The sequence below is a fragment of the Chrysochloris asiatica genome, unplaced genomic scaffold (genome assembly GCF_000296735.1).
Source record: "Chrysochloris asiatica unplaced genomic scaffold, ChrAsi1.0 scaffold00023, whole genome shotgun sequence".
Lineage (NCBI taxonomy): Eukaryota > Metazoa > Chordata > Mammalia > Afrosoricida > Chrysochloridae > Chrysochloris > Chrysochloris asiatica.
Genome location: NW_006408541.1, coordinates 49,703 through 72,594, shown reverse-complemented (window position 1 = coordinate 72,594; position 22,892 = coordinate 49,703). Strand labels below are relative to the sequence as shown.

General features: G+C 39.6%; 1 protein-coding gene across 1 annotated transcript in view; it reads right to left on the bottom strand.

Annotated features, from left to right (window-relative positions):
* SYCP2 (synaptonemal complex protein 2) overlaps positions 1-22,892 on the bottom strand; it is a 96,030-nt gene that overhangs the window by 42,974 nt on the left and 30,164 nt on the right. The window contains exons 13-17 of the mRNA XM_006839299.1: positions 16,577-16,637; positions 9,155-9,303; positions 7,402-7,476; positions 3,379-3,522; positions 1,414-1,513 (exon numbers count right to left, since the gene is read on the bottom strand). Of these exons, the coding sequence (XP_006839362.1) occupies positions 1,414-1,513; positions 3,379-3,522; positions 7,402-7,476; positions 9,155-9,303; positions 16,577-16,637 (529 nt within the window). The remainder of the gene's footprint in view (positions 1-1,413; positions 1,514-3,378; positions 3,523-7,401; positions 7,477-9,154; positions 9,304-16,576; positions 16,638-22,892) is intronic.

Here is a 22,892-nt window from a genome sequence, read left to right as displayed (position 1 = left end):
TAACAGGTTGGCAATTCAAACCCACCAGCTGCTCCTCAGAAGTCCTATACAAGGTTGCTATGAGTCGTAACCTACTCAACAACATTTACCAACAACATGTGATAAGGGGACTCCCTGGTGTGGAGCTGTAAGGTAAGTACTGGACTACTAATCACAAAGTCAGCAGTTCAAACCCACCCGCTGTACCTTGGAAGCCCTATACAAGGTCACTATGACTCAGAACTGATTCGATGGCACTCAAACATGTGATAAGGAGTCCTGATGTGGCACTGTAGGATAAGCACTGGACTGCTAACTGCCAGGTCAGTGGTTCAAACCCATCAGCTGTTCCTCAGAAACCCTATACAGGGTCACTGTGAGTCAGAACCAACTCAAAGGCATTCAACAACAAAAATAGAATGTGAGAAACTGATTAAATGCTTCACAAAGACTTCTTGTTGAATGAATAAATCTTATTTCTCTAGTAAACTTTGTTTTTGAGACTTTTTAGTTTGGGTGCAAGTTTCAGTCAACGATATATGCACCTTTTGTTTTGTGACACTGACTGCAATGCCCTCAATATATCAGCATTCTTCCTACTTCCTCCCTGTGTTCCTGATTCTATCCATCCTTCTTTCTTGCCCCTTCCTGCCTTCTGAGCTTTCTTTTTTGGCAAATGCTGTGTATTGTGGTTGGCTGTACTGAGAAGTACTTTTCTCACTGGTGTTACTGTTCACTACTTTATAGGTTTGTCTATTGTTTGATTGGAAACGGATTCCTAGGATGGATTCAGTTCCAAGTTTGAAGAATGTCCAAGGGCCACAGTTTCAGGAATGCCACCAAGTCTCTATCACACCAATGAGTGTGGTCTTTTTTATACTACGCCTCTTACAAATTTGAAGAAGTACACAAGTTAGTCCCATATTATAGAAAAAACAGCAGTTCGCAATTTAGCTAGAGGATCGCCTTTAAAGTCCACAAGGGAGTGAGAATCCAAGTCCAGTATTCTCACCATGATGTTAAACTGCCACACACTTCAATGACTATTATTATTAATGCTGGATATTAATGTTCTGAACCCTGTTTATATGTTGTTATGGTTAAGCGCCATCAAGTCCATTTGAACTCATAGCAACACTGCATAGGGTTTCCAAGAAGCAGCTGGTGAGCCTGAACCTCTTCTGACTATGCAGTTCAAACCGACTTTGCAGTCCAGCACATTAACCCACAGTGCCCCACCAGGACTTCTGTTTGTATGTGGACATCCATTATACTTTAACTTGAATTAGGACACATTTGGTGCATATTTTATTAAGTTTTACATCCCTGACTTGTTCTATAAGTAAATTATGTCCAGAATTTCTCTTGAATTAAAAATTTCAACTTTGAAAGATCTCTAACAAGTATTATCATATTTTAAACTATAAAACTCACAAGTATTGGTTAACAGTACTGGACTTCTCGAAGTATATCTATCTGCACCAGGAACTACCATAGATGCTTCAGATATTTTTCTTTTGCGTGGAGTAATTACCTTAAACCATGAGAAACAAGCAAATTAAACACACATTCCTTAGAAATTAAATATCCTTATCATTTTACTTAAACACTGTCTTGACAACATATAAAAGATAACATGGTTCTGTATATACAACCTGATATGCAGTAATGTCTATTTTAGGCTGCCTTGAAGGGCTTTCTCTTGTGTTTGGTATCGAATGTTGTTGTTGTTATGTGCCATCGAGTCGGTTCCGACCCATAGCGACCCTGTATAGGGTTTCCGAGGGTGTAAATCTTTACGGGAGTAGAAAGCCTCATCTTTCTCCCGCGGAGAAGCAGGTAGTTTCGAACCGCTGACCTTAAGGTTCACAGCCTGATTCGTAACCACTATGCTACCAGAGCTCCTTGTGTATGTATCGAATAGAAAGTCAAAACAAAGACTATTTCTAGAATATCCAGACTTAAGAATTACAGTACTTTGCTAATAAGCATTTGTTAATGAAAATACATGTCAAGTTTAGTTAACAATGACTCGCAATTTCCTATGTTATTTCATGAGGTATCTATTTTACAGTATTTGAGTATATTTTTATGTAAAATTATTTTTCAATCTCCACATATTATTTTTTTTAAACTGCACTAATTCTGTGGAGACTAAACTGCTTTTGGTGTAAAAAGTCGCTACAGGAATTCAGAGCGCTATAGTCACAGAGTTATAGGAGGACTGTATAGAATCCTGGTATGGCTCTGTGGCACAATGCAGTAGATCGCAAGATCCATTTGAACCACAAGATCGGCAGTTAAAATTGACCAGTCACGCTCAGAAACACTATAGAGTCACTATGAATTGGAATTGACTCAACGGAACTTAACAACAACACAGAACTCTGTATAAAGCTATAGAAGGGCTGCTTTAAGTAAAACATCTGGCCCTAAGACAGAGAATATGATAAACTTATGAACAGGGTTTAGGGAAAGAGTTGGGAAGATACAGAACAGAAAATTCTAAAATTATCCATAAAACAAACTGTTCAATCAGAGATGAGATGAGCTATTGGTAGATGGAATGAGGAGGAAAGGGTCTGAGAGAGACTGTGAAAAGAATCACCACCAGTTCCTCAGTTCTACATATGGCGGAGAGTAATCAAAAATATCACCAGATAATTGAACGACTGCATTTTTAAAATACAGCAGCAAATTCAGATTTGTGGTGAGCCTTTAGTAAAGGCTTTGAAAAGACCTAGCAGACAGAGTATCCAGGAGGCCTCTCACACTTGTACCCGGGCAAGTAGTAGATCTACGGGAGAAGGCTGCGGAGCAAGTTTTTAGGGAAAACCTCCATTTGGTACCTGGGGAGAGAAATACATACTGATGTAGGATTTGTAGGAAGACCATCTAGATGCTAAGAAAAGTGAAGGAAGGAAAGGGGCTCAAGAAAACAAGGGCTGTCAGTACTGTTATAAGCAGGGGTAGAGAAGGCAGCTGAAGAATAGCTCTTTTGGATGTGGCCTACAGGATGTCTTCAACTGAGGAAGAGGAGAAGGGGGCTTAATACTGTGCTTTCTTTTCTCAGGCAAATAAACCTTACCTTACCTCACCTATAATATAGAGAAATGCAAAAACAGTAGCCAGTCTCCTATGTATCTTTCATTTGGAATTTACAAGTGTGTAGTACTTGCTACTTCCCCACAACTACCTGCATGTAAACACATACATGGACCTTGCTAACACAGTTTTTTGTTTCATTTATAGAAATCATAAAAAACTAAAATGCCATTGAATGAAGCTTAATTTACTGTGATTAATATATAAATACTAGGTGCTTTATTCTGAATTTATATATAACAATCATTTGATTTATGGTAGTTTTTAAAAGGCCATTTTGATACCATTACTTACATGGACATGATTATTTTTTCTTGCCTCGTGATTGTTTTCGACGTAGTTTGGAGGGTTAGCAAATTCCCTTTGAGGACTAGGTTTTTCACTGAAATTAACTAGCTCTTCTGTGACTGATGAGAGTTGACTTTCTGGCACTAGAATCTGTTGGAGGATGTGAAAAAGCATGAAAACTGTAAACTGTATAAATTTGAAAACTGCAAACTGTAAAAAGTTCTTAGAATCACTGGTGTCTCAGTAAACCTTCTTTTGACCTCCCATTTACTAACATCAACTCTCCTTCTTTCCATGTACTGTCACAATTTGTAGCACTAGGATTGTCTGACTGGAAGCTGATTTAGGCCTGTCTATCGTGAGTCTTACTCATATTTACACACCAACCATTAAAGCCAGTAAGAATGAAATTGAAAAATTATACCAACTTCTTCAGTCTCAAATTGATCAAACATGCAGTCAAGATGTATTGAAAATTACTGGCAATTGGGATGCAGAGGTTGGAACAAAGAGGAAGGACTTATCCTTATCCTATATGGCCTTATCCTATATGGCCTTGGTGACAGAAACTAAGCTGGGGATACCATGACAGAATTTTGAATGACCAATGACTTCTTTTACAATGAACAACCTAGAATACAACTATACACTTGGACCTCACCAGATGGAATAAACAGAAAGCAACTTGACTTTGGAAAGTGGAAAAGCTCCATATCATCAGCCAAAACAAGGCCAGAGGCAGACTGTGGAACCGATTCATATGCAAGTTCAGGCTGAAACTGAAGAAAATTCAAACAAGTCCACGAGAGCCAAAATATGACCTTCAACACATTCCACCTGAATTTATAGATCATCCTAAGAACAGATTTGACTCATTAGACACTAAATATCAAAGACGAGAAGAGTTTTGGGATAACATCAAGAATATCATACAAGAATAAAGTAAAAGGTTATTAAGAAGACAAGAAAGACGGAAAAGACAAAAATGGATGTGAGAGACTCTGAAACTTGTTCTCTAGCATAGAGATGCCAAAGCAAATGAAAGAAATGAGGAAGTAAAAGAGCTGAACAGAATATTTCAAAGGGTATTTCGGGAAGACAGAGTCAAGTATTATAATGAAATGTGCAAAGACTTGGAGTTAGAAAACCCAAAGGGAAGAACATGCTCAGCATTTCTCAAGCTGAAAGAACTGAAGTAAAAATGTAAGCCTCGATTTGCAATACTAAAGGATTCTATGAGCAAAATGTTGAATGATGAAGAAAGCATCAAAGAAGATGGAAATAATACAATCAGTCACTGTACCAAAAAGAAAGGATAATGTTCAGCCATTTCAAGAGGCAGCATATGATCAAAACCAACAATACTGAAGAAGTACAAGGTGCACCGAAGGCACTGGCATAGAGTAAGACTCTGGGAATTGATGGAATACAAATTGAAATCTTTCAACAAACTGATGCATCACTGGAGGCACTCAACTCATGTATGCCAAGAAATCTGGAAGATAGCTACCTGGCCAAGTGACTAGAAGAGATGCATGTTTGTGCCCATTCCAAAAAGAGGTGACCCAATGCAATGTGGAAATCATAGGCCAATGCCATTAATGCCGTATTCAAGTAAAATTTGCTAAAGATAATTCAAAAACGACTCCAAAAGTACATTCATAGGGAACTGCTTGAGGTTCAAGCTGGATTCAGATGAGGACATGGAACAAGGGATTATCATTGCTGAAGTCAGGTGGATCTTGGCTGAAAGCAGAGAAACACCAGAAAGATGTTTACTTGTGCTTCATTGACAACGCAACATCTTTCGATTGTGTGGATCATGACAAGCTAAGGACAACACTGCAAAGAATAAGTACTCTGAACACTTCATTGTACTTATGAGGAATCTATATGTAGACTGAAAGGCAGTTGTTTGAACAGAACAAAGGAACACTGAATGGTTTAAAACTAGGAAAGGTGTGCACCAGGGTTGTATTATTTCACCATGCTTAATCAATCTTGTATGCTAAACAAATAATCTGAGAAGCTAGATTATATGAAGAAAAATATGGAATCAGGATTGGAGGAAGACTCATTAACAACTTGTGATATGAGGATGATACAACCTTGCTTGCTGAAAGCAAAGAGAAATTAAAATCCTTATCAATGAAGATCAAAGACCACAGTCTATGATATGGATTGTGCCTCAATGTAAAGAGTTCACAAATCTTCACCACTGGACCAATAAACAATATTCATATAAATCAAGAAAAGACTAAGTTGCCAAACACATCAATGTGGTTGCATCAACTATCAACATTCATGGAAGCAGCAGTTAAGAAATCAGACTACATATCACACTAGACAAATCTGCTATATAAGACCTTTTCAAAGTATTTAAAAGCAAATATGTCAATGTGAGGACTAAGGTGTGCCTGATTCAAGCCACAGTATTTTCAATAATATCATGTGCATGTGAAAGTTAGACACTGAATAAGGAAGACCATGGAAAAATTGATTCAATTGAGTTATGGTTTTGGAAGAGAATATTCCAAGTCCCACAGACGGCCAACAGAAGAGACAACTCTGCATGGGTAGAAGCACAGCCAGAATGTTCCCTGGAGGTCAGGATGGCCAGACTTCGGCTTTCAGACTTTAAACCTATTGTCAGGAGGGACCAGTCCCCGGAAAAGGTATCACGTTTGGTAAGGTGCAGGGTGGGAGAAAAAGAGGAAGACAACCAACAGGAAGACCCCCCCACTGAGGTGGACTGGCACAGTGGCAGCAGCAATGGGCTCAAATGTAGCAATGATGGTTAAGGTTGGCAAAGACCGGGTAGTGTTTCATTCTATTGTATACAGGGTCACTCTGAGTCGGTATCAACTTGATGGCACCTAGCAACAACAATTGTGAATTCCAGTGTGACGCTGTGTGATAATGCATTGGGCTGCAAGGTCGCATTGAACCACAAGGTCCATGATTCAAATTCACCAGCCACTCCTCGGCAACACTATACAGGGTTGCTATGAGTTGGAACCAACTCGGCAGCACTTATCAACAACAAAATGTTTGGCATGCTTATAAAGTGACAATAAAAATGATTCATTTTGTTAAATGTTAAATAACAGATCAAAAGCTATGCTTTGGGGTAAGTAGTAGGAAATGCGTTAATTTCTAAGGTTACCAAAACGTAATATTGTTTATTAGCTGTACACTTGCTGTACTAAAACTGCCATTAAACAACACCAACTCATGGCAACCTCAGGTGTGTCAGAATAGAACTGTGCTCCATAGGCTTTCCAATGGCTGATTTCTCAGAAGTACATGGCCAGACCTTCCTTCACAGGTGCCTTTGGGTGGATTAGAAATAACATGTTAAAATTTCCATTTATTTTATTGTACTGATTCCTTTTTAAAAAAATGTTTGCATTTACTCTGCGACATCAACCTTATTACTGCACTGCTATCTAGGATTAAACTTAGTTCACTGATAAAAATGGAGTCCTAGTGTGGTGCTGCAGGATAGTGCACTGGACCACAAGGTTTGTTTGAACTGCAAGGTTGGCAGTTCAAACCCACCAGCCACTCCTCAGAAACCCTAGACAGGGTCCTTATGAATTGGAACTAATTCAATGGCACTTAGCAACAACATTGATAAAAATATAATTAAATCCAGGAACAGAGGCCCCTAGGGCCATCAAGGGAGAAGAGCACCAGTGGAATGTGGAATCCTATCCAGAGAAGCAGCGACACTAGAGATGGAGGGAATGATGAGGACTCTAGACTCTTGGAAAGAGAAAGGCTATGTGCCTTTAGAAATACTATTTCTGAGTATTTTTGTGTGCATTAAAAAACAACAACAACAACAAAAAAAACCCCACACACATAGAGGGAATAGAAGCAAATACTGTTAAATAATGATGCATGAAGGGGATTGTAATCATTGCAATAAAATGAAACAGGATGAGTGCAAAACTGATGTTCTTCCATGTAAACTATCACTCAATTCACAATAAAATCTTTAAAAAAATAGAATTAAAGACATACCTGTGATCCACTTTCATCAAAGAGTACATGCACAGATGTTTTTGCAATAGAAAGAGTTTGTTTTGGGGTAAATTCCTAAAATTGAACAAATTAAAGTGGTGTCACTTTCTCTCAATTCTTTCTACTTTAAAGCAATTATTTCCTATTTCCTTAAAGTTGCCAAATTACTTTAAAATTATTGCTTTGCATATAATAATACCATTCCAGGAAATGTCAATGACTCAACCTTAACCAGTCTCCTTAGCTTGTTATTTTGGCCTGATGTGGCACTGTAGGATCAGCACTGGACTGCTAACTACAAGGTTGGTGGCTCAAACCCATCAGCTGCTCCTTGGAAGCTCTATACAGGGGTTGCTATCAGTCAGAATCCACTCATGGCACTTAACAACTAAAGGTTCTTGGAGCCCTGATGGGGTACTGTAAGATAAGCACTAAAATGTTAATCACAAGGCCCGCTGTTCAAACCTACCAACCAGTCCTTGAAAAGCCTATACAGGGTCTCTCTGTGTCAGAATCAACTTGAGGGCACTTATCAACAAGGTTCTTAAAGTAGATCTAGTGGTGCGGTGGTTTAAACTTTGGGGTGCTAACCACAGGATCCACAATTCAAATCCACCAGCTGCCACAGTGTGGGCGAAAGATAAGACAGTTTACTCCTGTAAAGATTTACAGTCTCCTAAATCCTAAGGAGCAATTCCGCTCCGTCCTCTAGGGTTGTTTGTTGTCACGTGTCCTTGAGTCAGTTCCATCTCACAGTAACTCCACATAGAGTTTCCAAGGCTGTAAGTCTTAGAGGTATCAGAAAGCCTCATCTTCCTATCACTGAGTAACTGGTGGTCTTGAACTGCTGAGCTCGTGATTCACAGTCCAATGCTTAGCCTACAGAGCCACGTACTCTCTCTAGGGTTACTATATGTTGGAATTGACTCAGTGGCAATGGGACAAGGATTCTTCATTCAACTCACCTCCTATTTATTCTGTAACATAATTTTTTCTCACTAACCAGACTTGCCAACAGAGTATCTCCCTAAAACATCATGTGAAGTGCCACCTCGGATTTCCAATTCAACAATTTCTACTTTATAATGTCTTTCACATTCTGGAAAGCATCTACTCTAAATTCTTGCCTCCTTCCTTTCACAAGTTCATGTCGAGCTCCACTGCCACATGTTCAATCTGTCTTTAAATGTAATTCTTATGAACAGTCTCTTTCTGGAACTCCCCTAATTTATTTTCTCTATACTAATGACTTAGTTCTTCTCAGGTATCATTTCAGTAATTCTCATTTGTTGTTGTTAAATGTCATCGAGTCAGGTTTGACTCAGTGATGCTGGCTAAGGTTTCTGAGGAGCAGCTGATGAGTTTGAACCACCAACCTTGGGGCTCAAACAAGCCTTTAAGACCAAGTGCTTTATCTTACAGAACCCACACCAGGACTCCATAAGCAATGTTTCCTATCTCTAGAACATGACTCTGCCTCACAATCACTTTTTAAATAACTAACAGGATTCATTCAATGCTTTCCAAAAGCTGATGCTAATTTTGTCATCTGGGATACTTTCCAATAAGCATCTCAAATGGCACGGCTAACAAGTCGCTGGCTGTTCCATAAACCATTGTAAAATTTAAACTTTACATGCAGTTTAAAGAATTCTAGAAAGAAAGGAAATTAAATAAATAAATGTAACAATGAAGCTGCTAACATAAACTGAGTTTCCAGAATTGTGGGTTATTGAAGAGTTAAAACACTTACCCTATACTTATTTACACCAAACATTTTTTGAGTCACAGCAGTGATTTCTAATGATGCATCAAAATACAAAAGCAATTCTTTCCCATCTCTTTTACTAATTTTTATTATATTTTTCAGAATAATGGTCAGTAGCTTCTTTGACTCTCTCACTGTATGCAAACAAATCATACCAATTAGTTTACATTTAGTCTTATGACCGCATTCTAAAAGTAGACTATAAATAAGACAAGTATACATGAAATTAATTTTAAATTGAATCAAAATTAAACATTTGTAACTTAGAAATTTTTTAATTAATCACTGTCATACTAACTAGCTATTTAAATAAATTGAGTCAGTTTACCTTTCAGACTCTTATTTCCTGGTCTCTAAATTAAGGATAATGCAATAACTTAGGCAATAAAGCTCCAAATATATTTTGGAATCTAACAGATTCTTAGTTTAATATTTCTTGAACACATCTGATGTAATGATTTTGTTAGTTTTTAAGAAGGGATAGAAAATAACTTACACATATAATAGCTCTATTTCTAGGCATTAGTATCTATTTAAAGATTTCACTGAATTCACAGTTGCTATACACCTGCTCACAGAAAACAAAAATAACATTTGATAGTTACTGAGGGTCAAGAAATTGTGAGGTGAGGATAGAGAATTTTTATCCTCAATGAATGTATCAAAGTCAGTAAAAGAAAACAATGAAAGTTCCAGTTTACAAGAAGTATTCCACTCCCTTGCCTCACATACACACAAAAAAAGTCACCAAAAATCTATGTAGCACTTGACTAATTTGCCTGTAGCAGAGACCAAGGGCCCAGCATCAGGCATGGCCAGGGCTTGCTTGCTTCTGGTGGAGCTCCTGCCACTGGCTGAGTAATCTGCCCATTGACTTGGCCTCCAGTGTGTCTGAGCATTTGTAGGGAGGGGGAAAGCATCCTAAGGGAAAGAACCACACTAAAAAGGAAAAGAATTCTCTACAGCTGTAAAAACTCTGCGGGCAGCTCCCTGACCAAACTTCCCTTGTTGTTGCTAAGTGCCATCGAGTCAGTTCTGAGTCATAGTGACCCTGTAGAGAGTTTCCAAAGTGCAACGGATTGGTTTGAACCACCAACCTTATGGTTATCAGTCCAGAGCTTATCCTACAGCACCAAATCAAGATACAATTCTCACATTCTTATCAATCTTACCCAAGAAAATTTTGGTCTTGTTTTTGCGGGTATGGTCAGGGCCCTTCCATAGTTTTATGAAGTAACAACTTCAAGTAACAAATTACAGGGGTCAGAGATGAAGATTTAGATGGTTTTAAAAATAATGTTTCAGATTTCCATGATGAAAATGAAAACATTTATAATCCTTCCTCATGGACATTTTTGCTGGCTGCTATATCCCTCTGCTATTATATTTTTTTCTGCAGTCTGTTGTGACCTTAAATTAATTGCAACATTTACATTTGTTGTGTGCATGAACATAGTATTAGAATTCCTTCAAAGTTATTATTTTGCTGAATGTTGAAAGACTTGTTCACATATATTGTTATTATATGGGAATTAAAAAAAATACTTGTTATATTTTATTGCTTCCTTTGTGGAAATGTCTGATCGTTTGTTCTGGCTCTCTATTGCTAATTAGTCAGCATGGTTACTGTGGGTTAATGTGCTGAACTGAAGAATTGATTTGAACCACAAGGTCCGCAGTTCAAACTCACCAACTGCTGCTCCTCAGAAACCCTATAAAGTATTATTATGGGTCAGAACTGACTCAATGGCACTTAACAGCAAAAGTATTACTTAAACATCAGAAATTATCCTGTTTTGTAACTTGCTATAAAATCGAAGTATTTATGTATATCAATGTCTAGGTATTTACATAGGATTCTTCTAGCTTACTGTACTTACATGAATATAAGAATATGCTGTGCTCTGCAAAGCCATGTGTGCTTGTAAAATTAGTATGAGTTGGACACTGGCACAAACAAAAACAAAAACCCAAATATCAACCCTTAAAAATTAAGCTAATTTATGTCATTAAAAACCGTAAGTAATGGTTTTACCTAATTAAGTGCAACCAGATTTGCAAAGAAGCTAAGGGCAGGGAACTTTATTGAGAAGTAATGGCAGCGAGCTACTTGAGGGATTATATGAAAAGGGTAGAAGAGACTCAAAAGAGGTTAAGGAGACAGAAATGAACAAACACAGGACACAATGCCGAGGAGAAGCAAAGACATTAAGGAGCCCAGGTGGTGCTGTCACATAGGCTTTTTAAGGTCAGCAGTTTAAACCCACCTCCAGCTCCATGGGAGAAAGATGAGGCTGTCTGCTCCTATGAAGATGTGTAGCTTTAGAAATGCTATGCAGGGTCACTAGGAGGCAGAACTGACCCAATGGGTGGGTGGTAGGTGGCAGCTTATTATATAGCAAGATAGGAAATGAATAATGAAGATGAGTTTAGTTTTAGACAAGGGCTTCAGAGATTTGTGAAAATACCCAAGTGTTGGGCTTTATTTCACATGCATCTAGGGCTCAGGTGAATAACTGAAAAGGAAAAAAAAAAAAAAAAAAAAAGATTTAAACTGTGAAAGTACAGTCAACAATGCTGATTGTTGGCAGAGGGTCCATATAAGGGCCGCCACAGTGTGCCCACTGAGTTGAACTGCAGGAAGGGCAGTCTGGGGCCACTCCTGTGACTCTCACCACCTGGATTTCTTTTCAGAAGCCACAGGCCTAGAGCATTCCCTAATACCAGAGGCTGGGGACTGAGCCACTCCTCTCTCCCAGTTCTTTTCCTTAGTGGGAAATCACTAAGTTTACTGTTGGGAGAGCACAGTAAGTTCTCTCTCTCTGAACAGCTTTTGCCTGCCCCATCAATGGCCACAGTTGAAGCTTGCCTTGCTTTATCTCTTCTTTCTGTAAGCCAAGAGTTGTTCCATCCAATGCCTGTCTGTTGTTAATTCATTCCTGCCACAGGATTAGCTGACAAGACTGTTGCTTTGTGGGATCTGAGCAATCTGAAACTCAACTTGCATTCATTTGAATCATATAGGATGAAATATTCCAGGTTCATGGGTCACTTCACAATGAAACTATTTTGGCTTCCAGTGGTACTGATCATAGGCTCAATATCTGGGATTTAAGTAAAGTTGGTGAAGAGCAATCGCAGAAGATGGGGCAGCAGTGTTATTCTTTATTCATGGTGGTTATCACACTCTCAAGATATCTGACTTCTCCTGAAATTCCAAGGGACTTTGGGTGATTTGTTCTGGATCAGACAATAGTATATGCAAGTATGGCAGATGGCAAAGGACATTCATAATGATTACCCTGAAGGCAGTGTGGTCCAGAAGGACAAGGGTCCTAGATATGTCTGTGCTTATGATTTTGTTGTTAAATGTCATCCAGTTGGTTCTGACTCAGCGACCCTATACAGGGTTTCCAAAGAGCTGCTGTTGAGTTTGAACCGTTGACCTTGTGGTTCAAATCGACCATCCAGTTCAGTGCTTTATCCCACAGCACCCCAGCAGGAATCCCTTTTTTTCTCTTAACCAAGAGACTGATTTTAACAGTGGTTCTGAGACAAAACTATGTTTGGCTATCCCTCTGTAAGTATGATACACAATGCTATTAGGCCAAACTGTAGGTGTTTTCTAAATGTTAACTGTGAAACTTGACTTAGCAAAGCCACCAACTTAGAATTTTCTAGAAACAAACCCAGGTCTACAGTAGCCACAGAAAGGGGAATACATGTGTGTGGTTCTTTTTCTTCCTAAACTGTAATCCCAAGGCTTTTCAGATGCATTTAAGTATAGTCTAGAGTGGGTAAAAGGAGCTCTGATAGCATAGTGGTTACAAATCGGGCTGCAAACCTTAAGGTCCGCAGTTTGAAACTACCAGCTGTTTCACAGGAGAAAGATGAGGCTTACCGCTCCCGTAAAATTTCCAGCCTCAGAAACCCTGTACAGGGTTGCTACAAGTTGGTTCCAACTCCAGGGCACATAACCACCACCAGAGTGAGTAAGGAATAGAGCCAAGAGAGGTTAAGTGTCTGAGCCATGAAGTTTACTACTATAGGATGTTACTTGTATTCAGGAAACAGGGGAAGAGTCAAGTCATATAGATTCCTACTCTAAAATCTTCACACCTGACTTGCCACAATGCACATTTCCTATGTAGACCAGTCTCTTTTCTGATCCTCAGCTAAATCAAAATTTTATTCTACATATTCCTCTTTTCCAATTATTTTTGATTAGTATATTTCTTATACTGATTTCATACTATTTCTTTCCTTTCTGTGCAACAGTTGGGTTTTTCTTTGTTGTTTTTTTTTAACTTGGGATCATCAAGTTGCAAAGATAAATGTTCTTACCTGATATTATACTACAGGTAGACTGTTCAGTAGAAAAAAAAAAAGGAAGAAAGAAAATCACACTTAAAAGAGTCATTTTCAGCAAAAGGATCAAAGAAATACATAGGGAATGGATTTTCATCAAGAAGCTTGAGTAACTAACTGCATATCCATATGTTGCTGTTAGGTGCCATCAAGTCGGTACTGACCCATAGCGACCTTATGCACAGCAGAAGGAAACACTGCCCGATCCTGGGCCAACCTCACTACTGTTGCCACGCTTCAGTCCATTGATGCTGCCACTTGGCCAATCCATCTTGTTGGGGGTCTTCCTCTTTTTCTCGGACCCTCCACCTTACCAAACATGATATCCTTCTCCAGCGATTGGTCCCTCTTGACAGTAGGTCTGAAGTATGAGAGTCGAAGTTTGGCCATCTTGGCCGCCAAGGAGCACTCTGGCTGCACTTCTTCCAAAATGGATTTCTATAGTCTTTAAAAAAAAAATGATCTCAGTCCCAGATAACAGGGGAGAGGAAACATGCCCTGGTTAAAAACCAAGGGATCCCTCACCCCACCCACAGGAATCCAGAGACAGATGCGACTCCCCGCTGTAGAGCGCCTTTTCAGAAACCCACTTTCGTTTTCTTAGCCAGTGTTAGAACAGATATTTCCCACTGCAGCCCGGCCACATCCAGCCAGAACCTCTGTGGGGACCTGGAGTAAAAGGAGATGAAGGCCTGGCTCCTTGTAAATGGCTGTACTGCAAGTTAGCTGGGGCGCATGAATGAGGAGCTGTCCCCAAACTGTGCCAAGGTGGATGTTCGCAGCTGCTTTGTAACCCCATCTCCCTCACTTGCTTCCCTCATACTGCAGATGCAAAGAATTATCACTTCCATTCATGCAACTGAACTGAGGCTCTGGACAAAGGGCAGATGGACCAATGCACCCTCATTCCTCTGCACAAGAGCCACTTGGAGGAGAGGGAGGCTGGGTGTCCTCTTGGGTCTGTGATATGCTTGGAGGTTGGCATTTGCTGCTCAGAATCCGGGTCCTCAGCTGCTCCCGAATTGGCTTTGCCTCGTTTGTCTCCAACAGAGTCTGTCATCTCTGTGGTTGAAGTTGGTAGAAGGTCCTACAACCTTTCCTAAACCACACTGCCCCGGCCTTCCTTCCCTGTCCTCAAAACTGGACCAAGGAGCGAGACTTTATAGGCCCTCTAGGGACTTGGGGGTCGGGAAGGGTGTTTCTTTGAAAGTTGCCAAATGCGTTCCGTTGTTGTATCCAAAATGTGTTGTTATTCCATGGTGGTCCCTTGAATATGCCTTTACTGAATGTGCAGGACCCGCACTGCCTACTAACCCCTCCTTGGTATCAGAGACTCATACCACTCCCAACCGTCTGCGTATCCACCTGAGGTCTGTGGGGTGCTGTGGCTCTGACCCACTCCCAACCTTGACGTCCTTGTCAGTCAGCCCGCCTTGGAGCCTTACCATAGAATTTCTCTCCGGACTTCCTCTTTGAACTGCCACGTCTCGATGAGCAATCGTGGACTATGGACAGAGGCCGAGAATCCGTAGTGTTTCCCTGGAGCATTCAGTAGTGTGGCACCTGTCTCCTCTATGGGAGGTGCCTTCACAGTGGTGCTCCTCTGTCTGCACAGTGCCCCTGCTGGCTAGGTGGGCCTAGAGGAGGGATTTCTGGAATGGACTGAAGACTATGAATTGTCTTTGAGCTGGTGACTCAAACAAGCCCAGATGATGTCATTCTCCCCTAGCCCTTTCGTGACTGGATGGCTTTGTTAGATTTGGACAAGTCATGGAATGCATTTGAGTCATTGAGTCATATTACCATTTCCTTGGAGAAGATGGATTTGATAAACGCTCTTTGGGACACATATGTCCCACTGGACACTAAAGGTCAGAGATGTGGGATAAGGCATAAGAAAAAATTGTTCTTAATAAACTTATTTTACTGTGTGACACTTTGGGCCACATTGGGGTAACACATAAAAGCCCCTGTAATTGCTGTTCATATTAAAAAAAAACAAAAACCCTCAGATCCTATCTCATAACATAAGCAAACACTCATTTGTGATACATCACAGACATAAAAGTTGAAGTTCTAAAGTTTTTATAGAAAAACAAAATAACAGCTTTGTAACTTGTTGTTGCATTGAGTCGATTCTGACCCATGATGACCCAGTATAGGATTTCCAAGGAGCAGCTGGTGAGCTTTAACTAACGACCTAGTGGTTCCAACGACTTTACAGTGTGACACATTAGCCCACAGCGCCACACCAAAACTCCCTTTGTAACTTACCAGTAGACAAATGTAACTTAGATCTTAGAAACCAATAGCCATAAAAGAAAAAAAATGGATAAATTGGACTTCAAATTTTAAAAACTTCTGCTCAAAGACACTATTAAAAAATGACCAGGTCAGGCACAACTGGGAGGAGAGACACCGGATGCATGTATTTCACAGGATTCTTATCCAGGGTACACAAGAGATGTTAAAATTTCATAAAACGCAGTAAAATAAAAGACAGTCCAAAAAAATGGAAAAACTTTAAACAGGCACTTGACAAAAAATGCTATGTGAACGGTGACTATAAGCACGTGAAAAGGTGCTCAACATTCCTGGTTACTTTGTTGTTGTTGTTATGTGCCGTGGAGTCGGTTCCCACTCATAGCGACCCTGGACAGGGTTTCCAAGGCTGTAAATCTTTATGGGAGCAGGGAAAGGTAAATAAAAAGCATAATTGTATCATTATGTAACTATCTCAGTAATTAAAGTAAGTTTTGATATCTGAATCTAGAAAGTTGCATGATTTAGGAATTGCAACTTAAGTAATTCCAGTTATAGTGATAGACAAAGGAATGTTTGAATTTAATCAAAGAAATGGGGTAGAAGGTAAGAAGCATGAACATACTGACAACTGAGGTCATAGTGATTGAGCAGGGCTTCTGACTAGACAGAGAAAGGAGTAAGTACAGGAGGCGGGCCACAGGGGAAACGTGGGGTCAGTGAAAATATGAGAAAACGGTTTCGACTCCATGTAAATCACAGAAACATGTCTAGTACCTTCAATGCTGTATAACTGCACAGTTTCCTCAGGCACAGAGACTGCTTCCCAGCGACGATCCTTAAATTTGAAAACAGGATTGACAATAAGTAGGTAGAAAAATAAATAGATCATGATTTATTTCTGAAATAAAGCATCTTTAAACACCAGGCTTTAACTTATATAAACTAGAAGGGCAATTTTTTTTGACAAAGTAACATTAATATCCAGTGTATATTAACACATTTCTTGCTCTGAAAGTTAATGTATCAATTTACTCTATAATGTGTACATCATACTTAAGCTACATAGTCACTTTTTTAAAAATAAAATAATGTTCATCAGTTTTAGGGTTTTCTATTCATGATCAAAATCAGAATGACTCTCTGTTGATATTTACAGAGAGCAGCCTTTTTTTAAAGTCACAATCCTGTCGTTTCTTCCTTTGAAATGTTTTCAGAAGTGATACTCAATTACTAAGACCTGTCACCACTACCTTTGTTAACTAATTGTTCTTAATTCAATCACTCGATGCAGATGAAAAATAACCTCAAGTGGTTTTTCCCATTATTTTTATTGAAGAACTGTATATATAGCAGTAAAACATTACTGAGTCACAAGGAAAATCCTAGTAAAAAATTAAACAACATTGCTAAAAATGGGACCCTAAGCCCTTTCGGGAAACTTGTAAGGAAAACAGATAGAGTTCTTCTGTTATTTAAGGACAACTTACTTTACAGAAACTACCCCATGTGGGTCAGAACTGTGCTCCACAAGCTTTTCTTACTATCTCCTTCCACATCTTGGTTTTCATTGTAACTTGTGTTTGGCCCTAGGGCTTCACCATCATTCTAACTCTCTCCAATTAAGGTTAAGATTTAAACAAACCTCAAGCCCTCAGCATCAGGACAGGTTTTATATCTTCTTTTCTCCCCAAAGCTTTCAGCTGCATCATGTTATTCTTCAAGGTAGCATAATATTCCATTGTGTGTATGTACCAAAGTTTATCCATTCTTCCAATGATGGGCACACTTAAGCTGTCTCCACCTTTCTGCTATTGCAAATAGTGCTAAGAACATTGGTGTTCACATTATCTACCCACGATATGGCTTGTATTTCATGTGGATACATACCAAGTAGAGGAATTGCTGGATCAGACTGTATTTCTATTTCCAACTTTCTGAGGAAATGCCATACTGTTATCCAAAGTGTTTGGGCCATTTTGCAATCTCAGCAGCAATGTAGGGGGCGCCCAGTCTCTCTGCATGCTCGCCAACATTTATTGTCCTCTTTTTTTTTTAACTTCTCTGTTAATTGCTGGTGTGAAATGGTATCTCATTGTTGTTTTGATTTGCATCTTTCTAATGGCTAATGCCACCACTCCTCTGTTAGTTTGCCCTACAGTGGTGGCTTGTGAGTTGCTGTGATTCTGAAAGCTTTGCCACCAGTATCACAAATACCAGCAGGGTCACCCATGGTGCACAGGTTTCAGATGAGCTTCCAGATGAAGAAAGTCTAGGAAGAAGGAGTGACGAACTACTTCCAAATATTTAGTCACTGAAAAGTTTATGAACAGCAGAGAAACAGTCAGATATAGTGCCAGAAAAATGAGGCCCTCTTGTAGTGGTTATGAATCGGGCTGCGAACCGCAAGGTCAGCAGTTCGAAACTACCAGCTGTTCCATGGGAGAAAGATGAGGCTTTCTGCTCCCGTAAAGATTTACAGCCTCAGAAACCATGTACAGGGAGGGTCTCTATAAGAGTCGGAAGCGACTCCATGGCACATAACAACAACAACAGGTTGGAAGGCACTCAAAATGCGACTGGGAAGCACTGCCTCCCCTCAAGGTAGAGTTGACCATGATGGTGCAAACGGAATAAAGCCCGTGGGAGCAAAGCCCGCAGGAACTTCATTTGCTGATGGGGCACAAATCAAAATGAAGAGAAATAGCTGCAAACACCCACTGAAAATCAGAACATGGACTGTACAAAGTATGAATCTGGGAAAATTGGAACTTGTCAAAAATGAAACGGATCGCATAAACATCGATATCTTCTCAGACATTAGTGAGCTGAAATGGGTTGGTATTGGCCGTGGAACCAGGGCTATCATAGCTGATGTCCGATGTTAACCTGTGCTTTATTGACTACAAAAAGGCTTTTGAGGAATCTGTACCCAGACCAAGAGGCAGTTGTTCGAACAGAACATAGGAACAATGAAAACGTATGCAACAAGGCTGTATTCTTTCCCCCACTTATTCAACCTGTATGCTAAGCAAATAATCTGAGTAGCTGGGTTCAAGAAAAACGTGGCATCAGGATTGGAGGAAGACTCACTGACGAACTGCAATATGCAGATGATACAACCTTGCTTGCTGAAAGTGAAGAGGACTTAAAACATTTACTGATGAAGATCAAAGAGCACAGCCTTCGGTATGGATTACATATCAATGTCAAGAAAACAAAAATCCTCACCACTGGACCAATAAACAACATTCTTATCAACAGAGAAAAGATTGAAGTTGTAAAGGATTTCATTCTTCTCGCATCAACTATCAACACTCACGAAAGTAGCAGTCAAGAAATCTAAGGATATACTGCATTAGGCAAATCTGCTGCACAAAACCCTTTTAAAGTGTTGAAGAGCAAAGATGTCAGCTTGAGGATTAAGGTGCACCTGACCCAAGCCATGGTATTTTCAATAACCTTATATGCATGAGAAAGCTGGACAGTGAATAATGAAGACCGTAGAAGAATTGATGCTTTTGAGTTATGGTGTTGGAGGAGAATATTGAAAGTGCCATGGGCTGCCAAAAGAACCAACAGATCCATTTTTGGAAGAAGTGCAGCCAGAGTGCTCTTTGGAGGCCAAGATGGCCAAACTTCGTCTCTCAAACTTTGGACATACTGTCAGGAGGGACCAGTCGCAGGAGAAGGATATCATATTCGGTAAGGTGGAGGGCCAGAGAAAAAGAGGAAGACCCCCAACGAGATGGATTGGCCAAGTGGCAGCATCAATGGACTCAAGCGTGAAACAGTAGTGAGTTCTCCCCAAAGCTTTCAGCTGCATCATGTTATTCTTCAAGCGTGAAACAGTAGTGAGGTTGGCCCAGGACTGGGCAGTGTGTCATTCTGCTGTGCCTTATGGTCACTATGGGTCGGTACCAACTCAACGGCACCTAACAACAATGGCTAATGATTGTGAACATTTCTTCAAGTTTGTTGGCTGCCCAGCTCTCTTCCTTGGTGAAGTGTCCCTTGTCTGATGCGTCTTTGAAAAAGATTTTTTCCCATTCTGTGGACTCCCTTTTCACTCTTTTGATGAGTCTTTTGGTGCACGTATGTTTTTAACTTTTAGTATGTCCCAATCATCTATTTTGTCTTCTTTCGTTTGCACAGTTTTCACAATGTTTGGTAGTCTGTGTGTGCCCTTTATTAGAGCCCTAACATTTGTCCCTACTTTTCCATTGATGGCCTTTATAATTCTGGGATTCACATTTAGATCTTTAGTCCATGCTGAGTTGGTGTATAAGGCATAAAGTAAAGGTCTTGTTTCAACCTTTTGCATATCACTTTCCAGTTCTGAAGAGACTATCTCCTTCATAATGCAATATACTTAGGCCCTTTGTCAAAAATCAGTTGGCTCTATGTGGATGGGTTAATTTCTGAATTGTTTCTGTTCCATTGATATATGTATGATTCATTGTACCAAGTACCGAGCTGTTTTGACCACTGAAGCCGTGTAATAAACTTAGAAATCAGGGATTGAGAGGCTTCCAACTTTATTCTTCTTAAAGCAGTGCTTTGCTTATCCTCAGTCTTTTTCCTTTCCATATAAAGTTTGTAATTGTTTATTCCATCTCTTTGAAGAATGTCGTTGGACTCTGGATTGGGATTGCATTATACGTGCAGGTTGCTTTGGGCAGTACTGACATTTTCACAATGTTAAGTCTTCCTATTCAGGAACATGTACATTCTTCCGTTTTTGTAAGTCTCTTTTGATTTCTTGTAGTAGTGTTTTTGTTGTTTTCTTAGTATAAATCCTTTGCTTCTCTGGTTACATTTATTCCTAGATATGTCATCCTTTGGGCGGCTATTGTAAATGGTATTGCTTTCCTAATGTCCTTTTCAGTGCAGTCGTTATTACTATAAAAATCCAACTGATTTTTATGTTGATCTTATACCCTGCCACTTTGCTGAATCTTCCAATGAGGTCTAGTAGCTTTTTTTACTGTCTTTAGGGCCAAATAATTTTTTTACATATATAAAAATCATACTATAATGAACCCAAAATATGCCCTTGCTCAGGTTCAACACTGTGCCCATCTTGTTTCCGTTTCCTCCCTACCTCTGTCTTCACTCTCCCTCTCTATTGGCTCCTCATCACCAAGTTCAATGCTCTCGCCCTCACAAGAGTATCTAACACCATACCCTCTTCTAGCAGCTAAGGTGTTATTTCCTTTAGCTTAATGTTTATACTTCCAGCAAAGCCGAGGACTCATCATTTAAGTTAAACTGCTTTCAGGGGTAATTTTACAAAATTCTCAAATGTATTTGGATAGTGCTGACTATTTCCTCTTGTAAAAACTATACCCTTTTAATTTCTTCTCATAAGGCTGATTCTTTAAGAGTTCTTCTGTTTCTTGTACAGTCTCTCTCCTACAGAAACTGTGTTCCTAGTTACTCATTAAATTCTATGGTTTTACTATCATCTCTACACAGATGGCTTCTAAATCCCTACCTGTGACCAACAAACCCAACAATTCACCAGGTCTCTTCAGATGAATATCTTATTGTCATCTCCAAATACAAAGCTGAACTCATAACTCTTTTTCCCAAAACACTTGTCCTGTGATGAACAGCATCCTCATCTATCTAGTGACTCTAGTTTTATGAATCCTTTCTCTTTTAACTAAGACATATTACACCAAGTCCTGGTTCTACATGTGTTCCTCTTCTCAAGTTTTTCTGAAATCCAATTATTTTCATTCATCCCTATTATCACCTCCAAGAACCAAGGCATATGACTTCTCACCTGGATTATTACAGAAGCCTCTTTACTGCCCATGGTCTTGTCCCTTTCAAAGCATTCTACCAACTAAATACAGGAGAATCTTGTATATAAATGTCATCACTGTATCCCCAGTGCCGAGAATAGTATCTAATAAGTTCTTCATAAGTGTCTGTTGAGTTGATATGATCCCCCAATTTAAAATTATTTTATTCACACTGGTTTTACTTCTCATCAATCCCCTTTGAGTTCTCTGCAGCATACTAAAGTAAAGCTACAATGTTTCTTTTTTTAGATATTTCATTTCTTCTTCAAATACTAGTCCCTGAATAACTATTAAGGAACAGACCCTTAATCTTACATTATTAGGAAAGGTGAAGGAGAGACAATGAATAACAAATAAATAAAATGGTGTTGTGTAGCAATGACTTCTATAAAGGCAGTAAATACAGGACTCTGTGAGCTGTTTTATTGCCTAAAATGCAGTTCCTAAAAGAAAGCCCATTAAAGACATGCCTACAAAACCCTGTGGTATAGTACATGCTAATGAAAACTGTCATTAACCTTGAGAAGCAGTACCTGTCAGTAAAACTAGATTTTAAGTATGCATTCTAAGAAGGTACCCAAAAATAAAACATAATTTAGGTATTTGGAAATACTAAGAGTTAACGTTCATTTATAATGAGCTGATCTACAACAAAAAAAAAAATCAAGATTCCACAAGGATAGGCCTCAGTATCAAATAACCAATCACAATCAGATCAGCAAACTCTGATTACTTTTTACACCAATTCTGGCTAACTGACTGTGCTGTTTGAGCTAGAAGTATGCCACTAATAACAGAGGGTAGCTATGAAGAAACAAATGCCTCGAGAATTTTCCTAAGGTTAAAACATAGTCAGAAGAAAATAGGCCACTTGGTGGAGTTTAAACATAGTATCTGGTAACTGGCGCGCTCACTGTTTGCCCACCTCCGTTCTGGGGAATAGAGGGAGAGCCTGAGCCGAGTTGCCACCCCCCATCATCACCGCTGGTGGGTTCTTCTGCTACAAATGCGCACATTCAGCTCAAGCTGAGGCGCTTATCTGTTCTCTTTTTGTTCTGTTTTATATCACGGGAAAGAGGAGGGGGCTAAAGGGACGGAAAGAGAGTTTAAAGGCAAAATCTCTCGGGCAGCTTTTAAGGCAGGAACTTAGGACATTAAAGACATACACATATTAAACTATAGATTTTTCCCCCCACTTTTTTTCTGTCCCTCCCCTCCCTTTTCTGTGATTGTTATTGTTGTTGTTAAGTGTCGTCGGGTCGATTCCGACCCATAGCGAC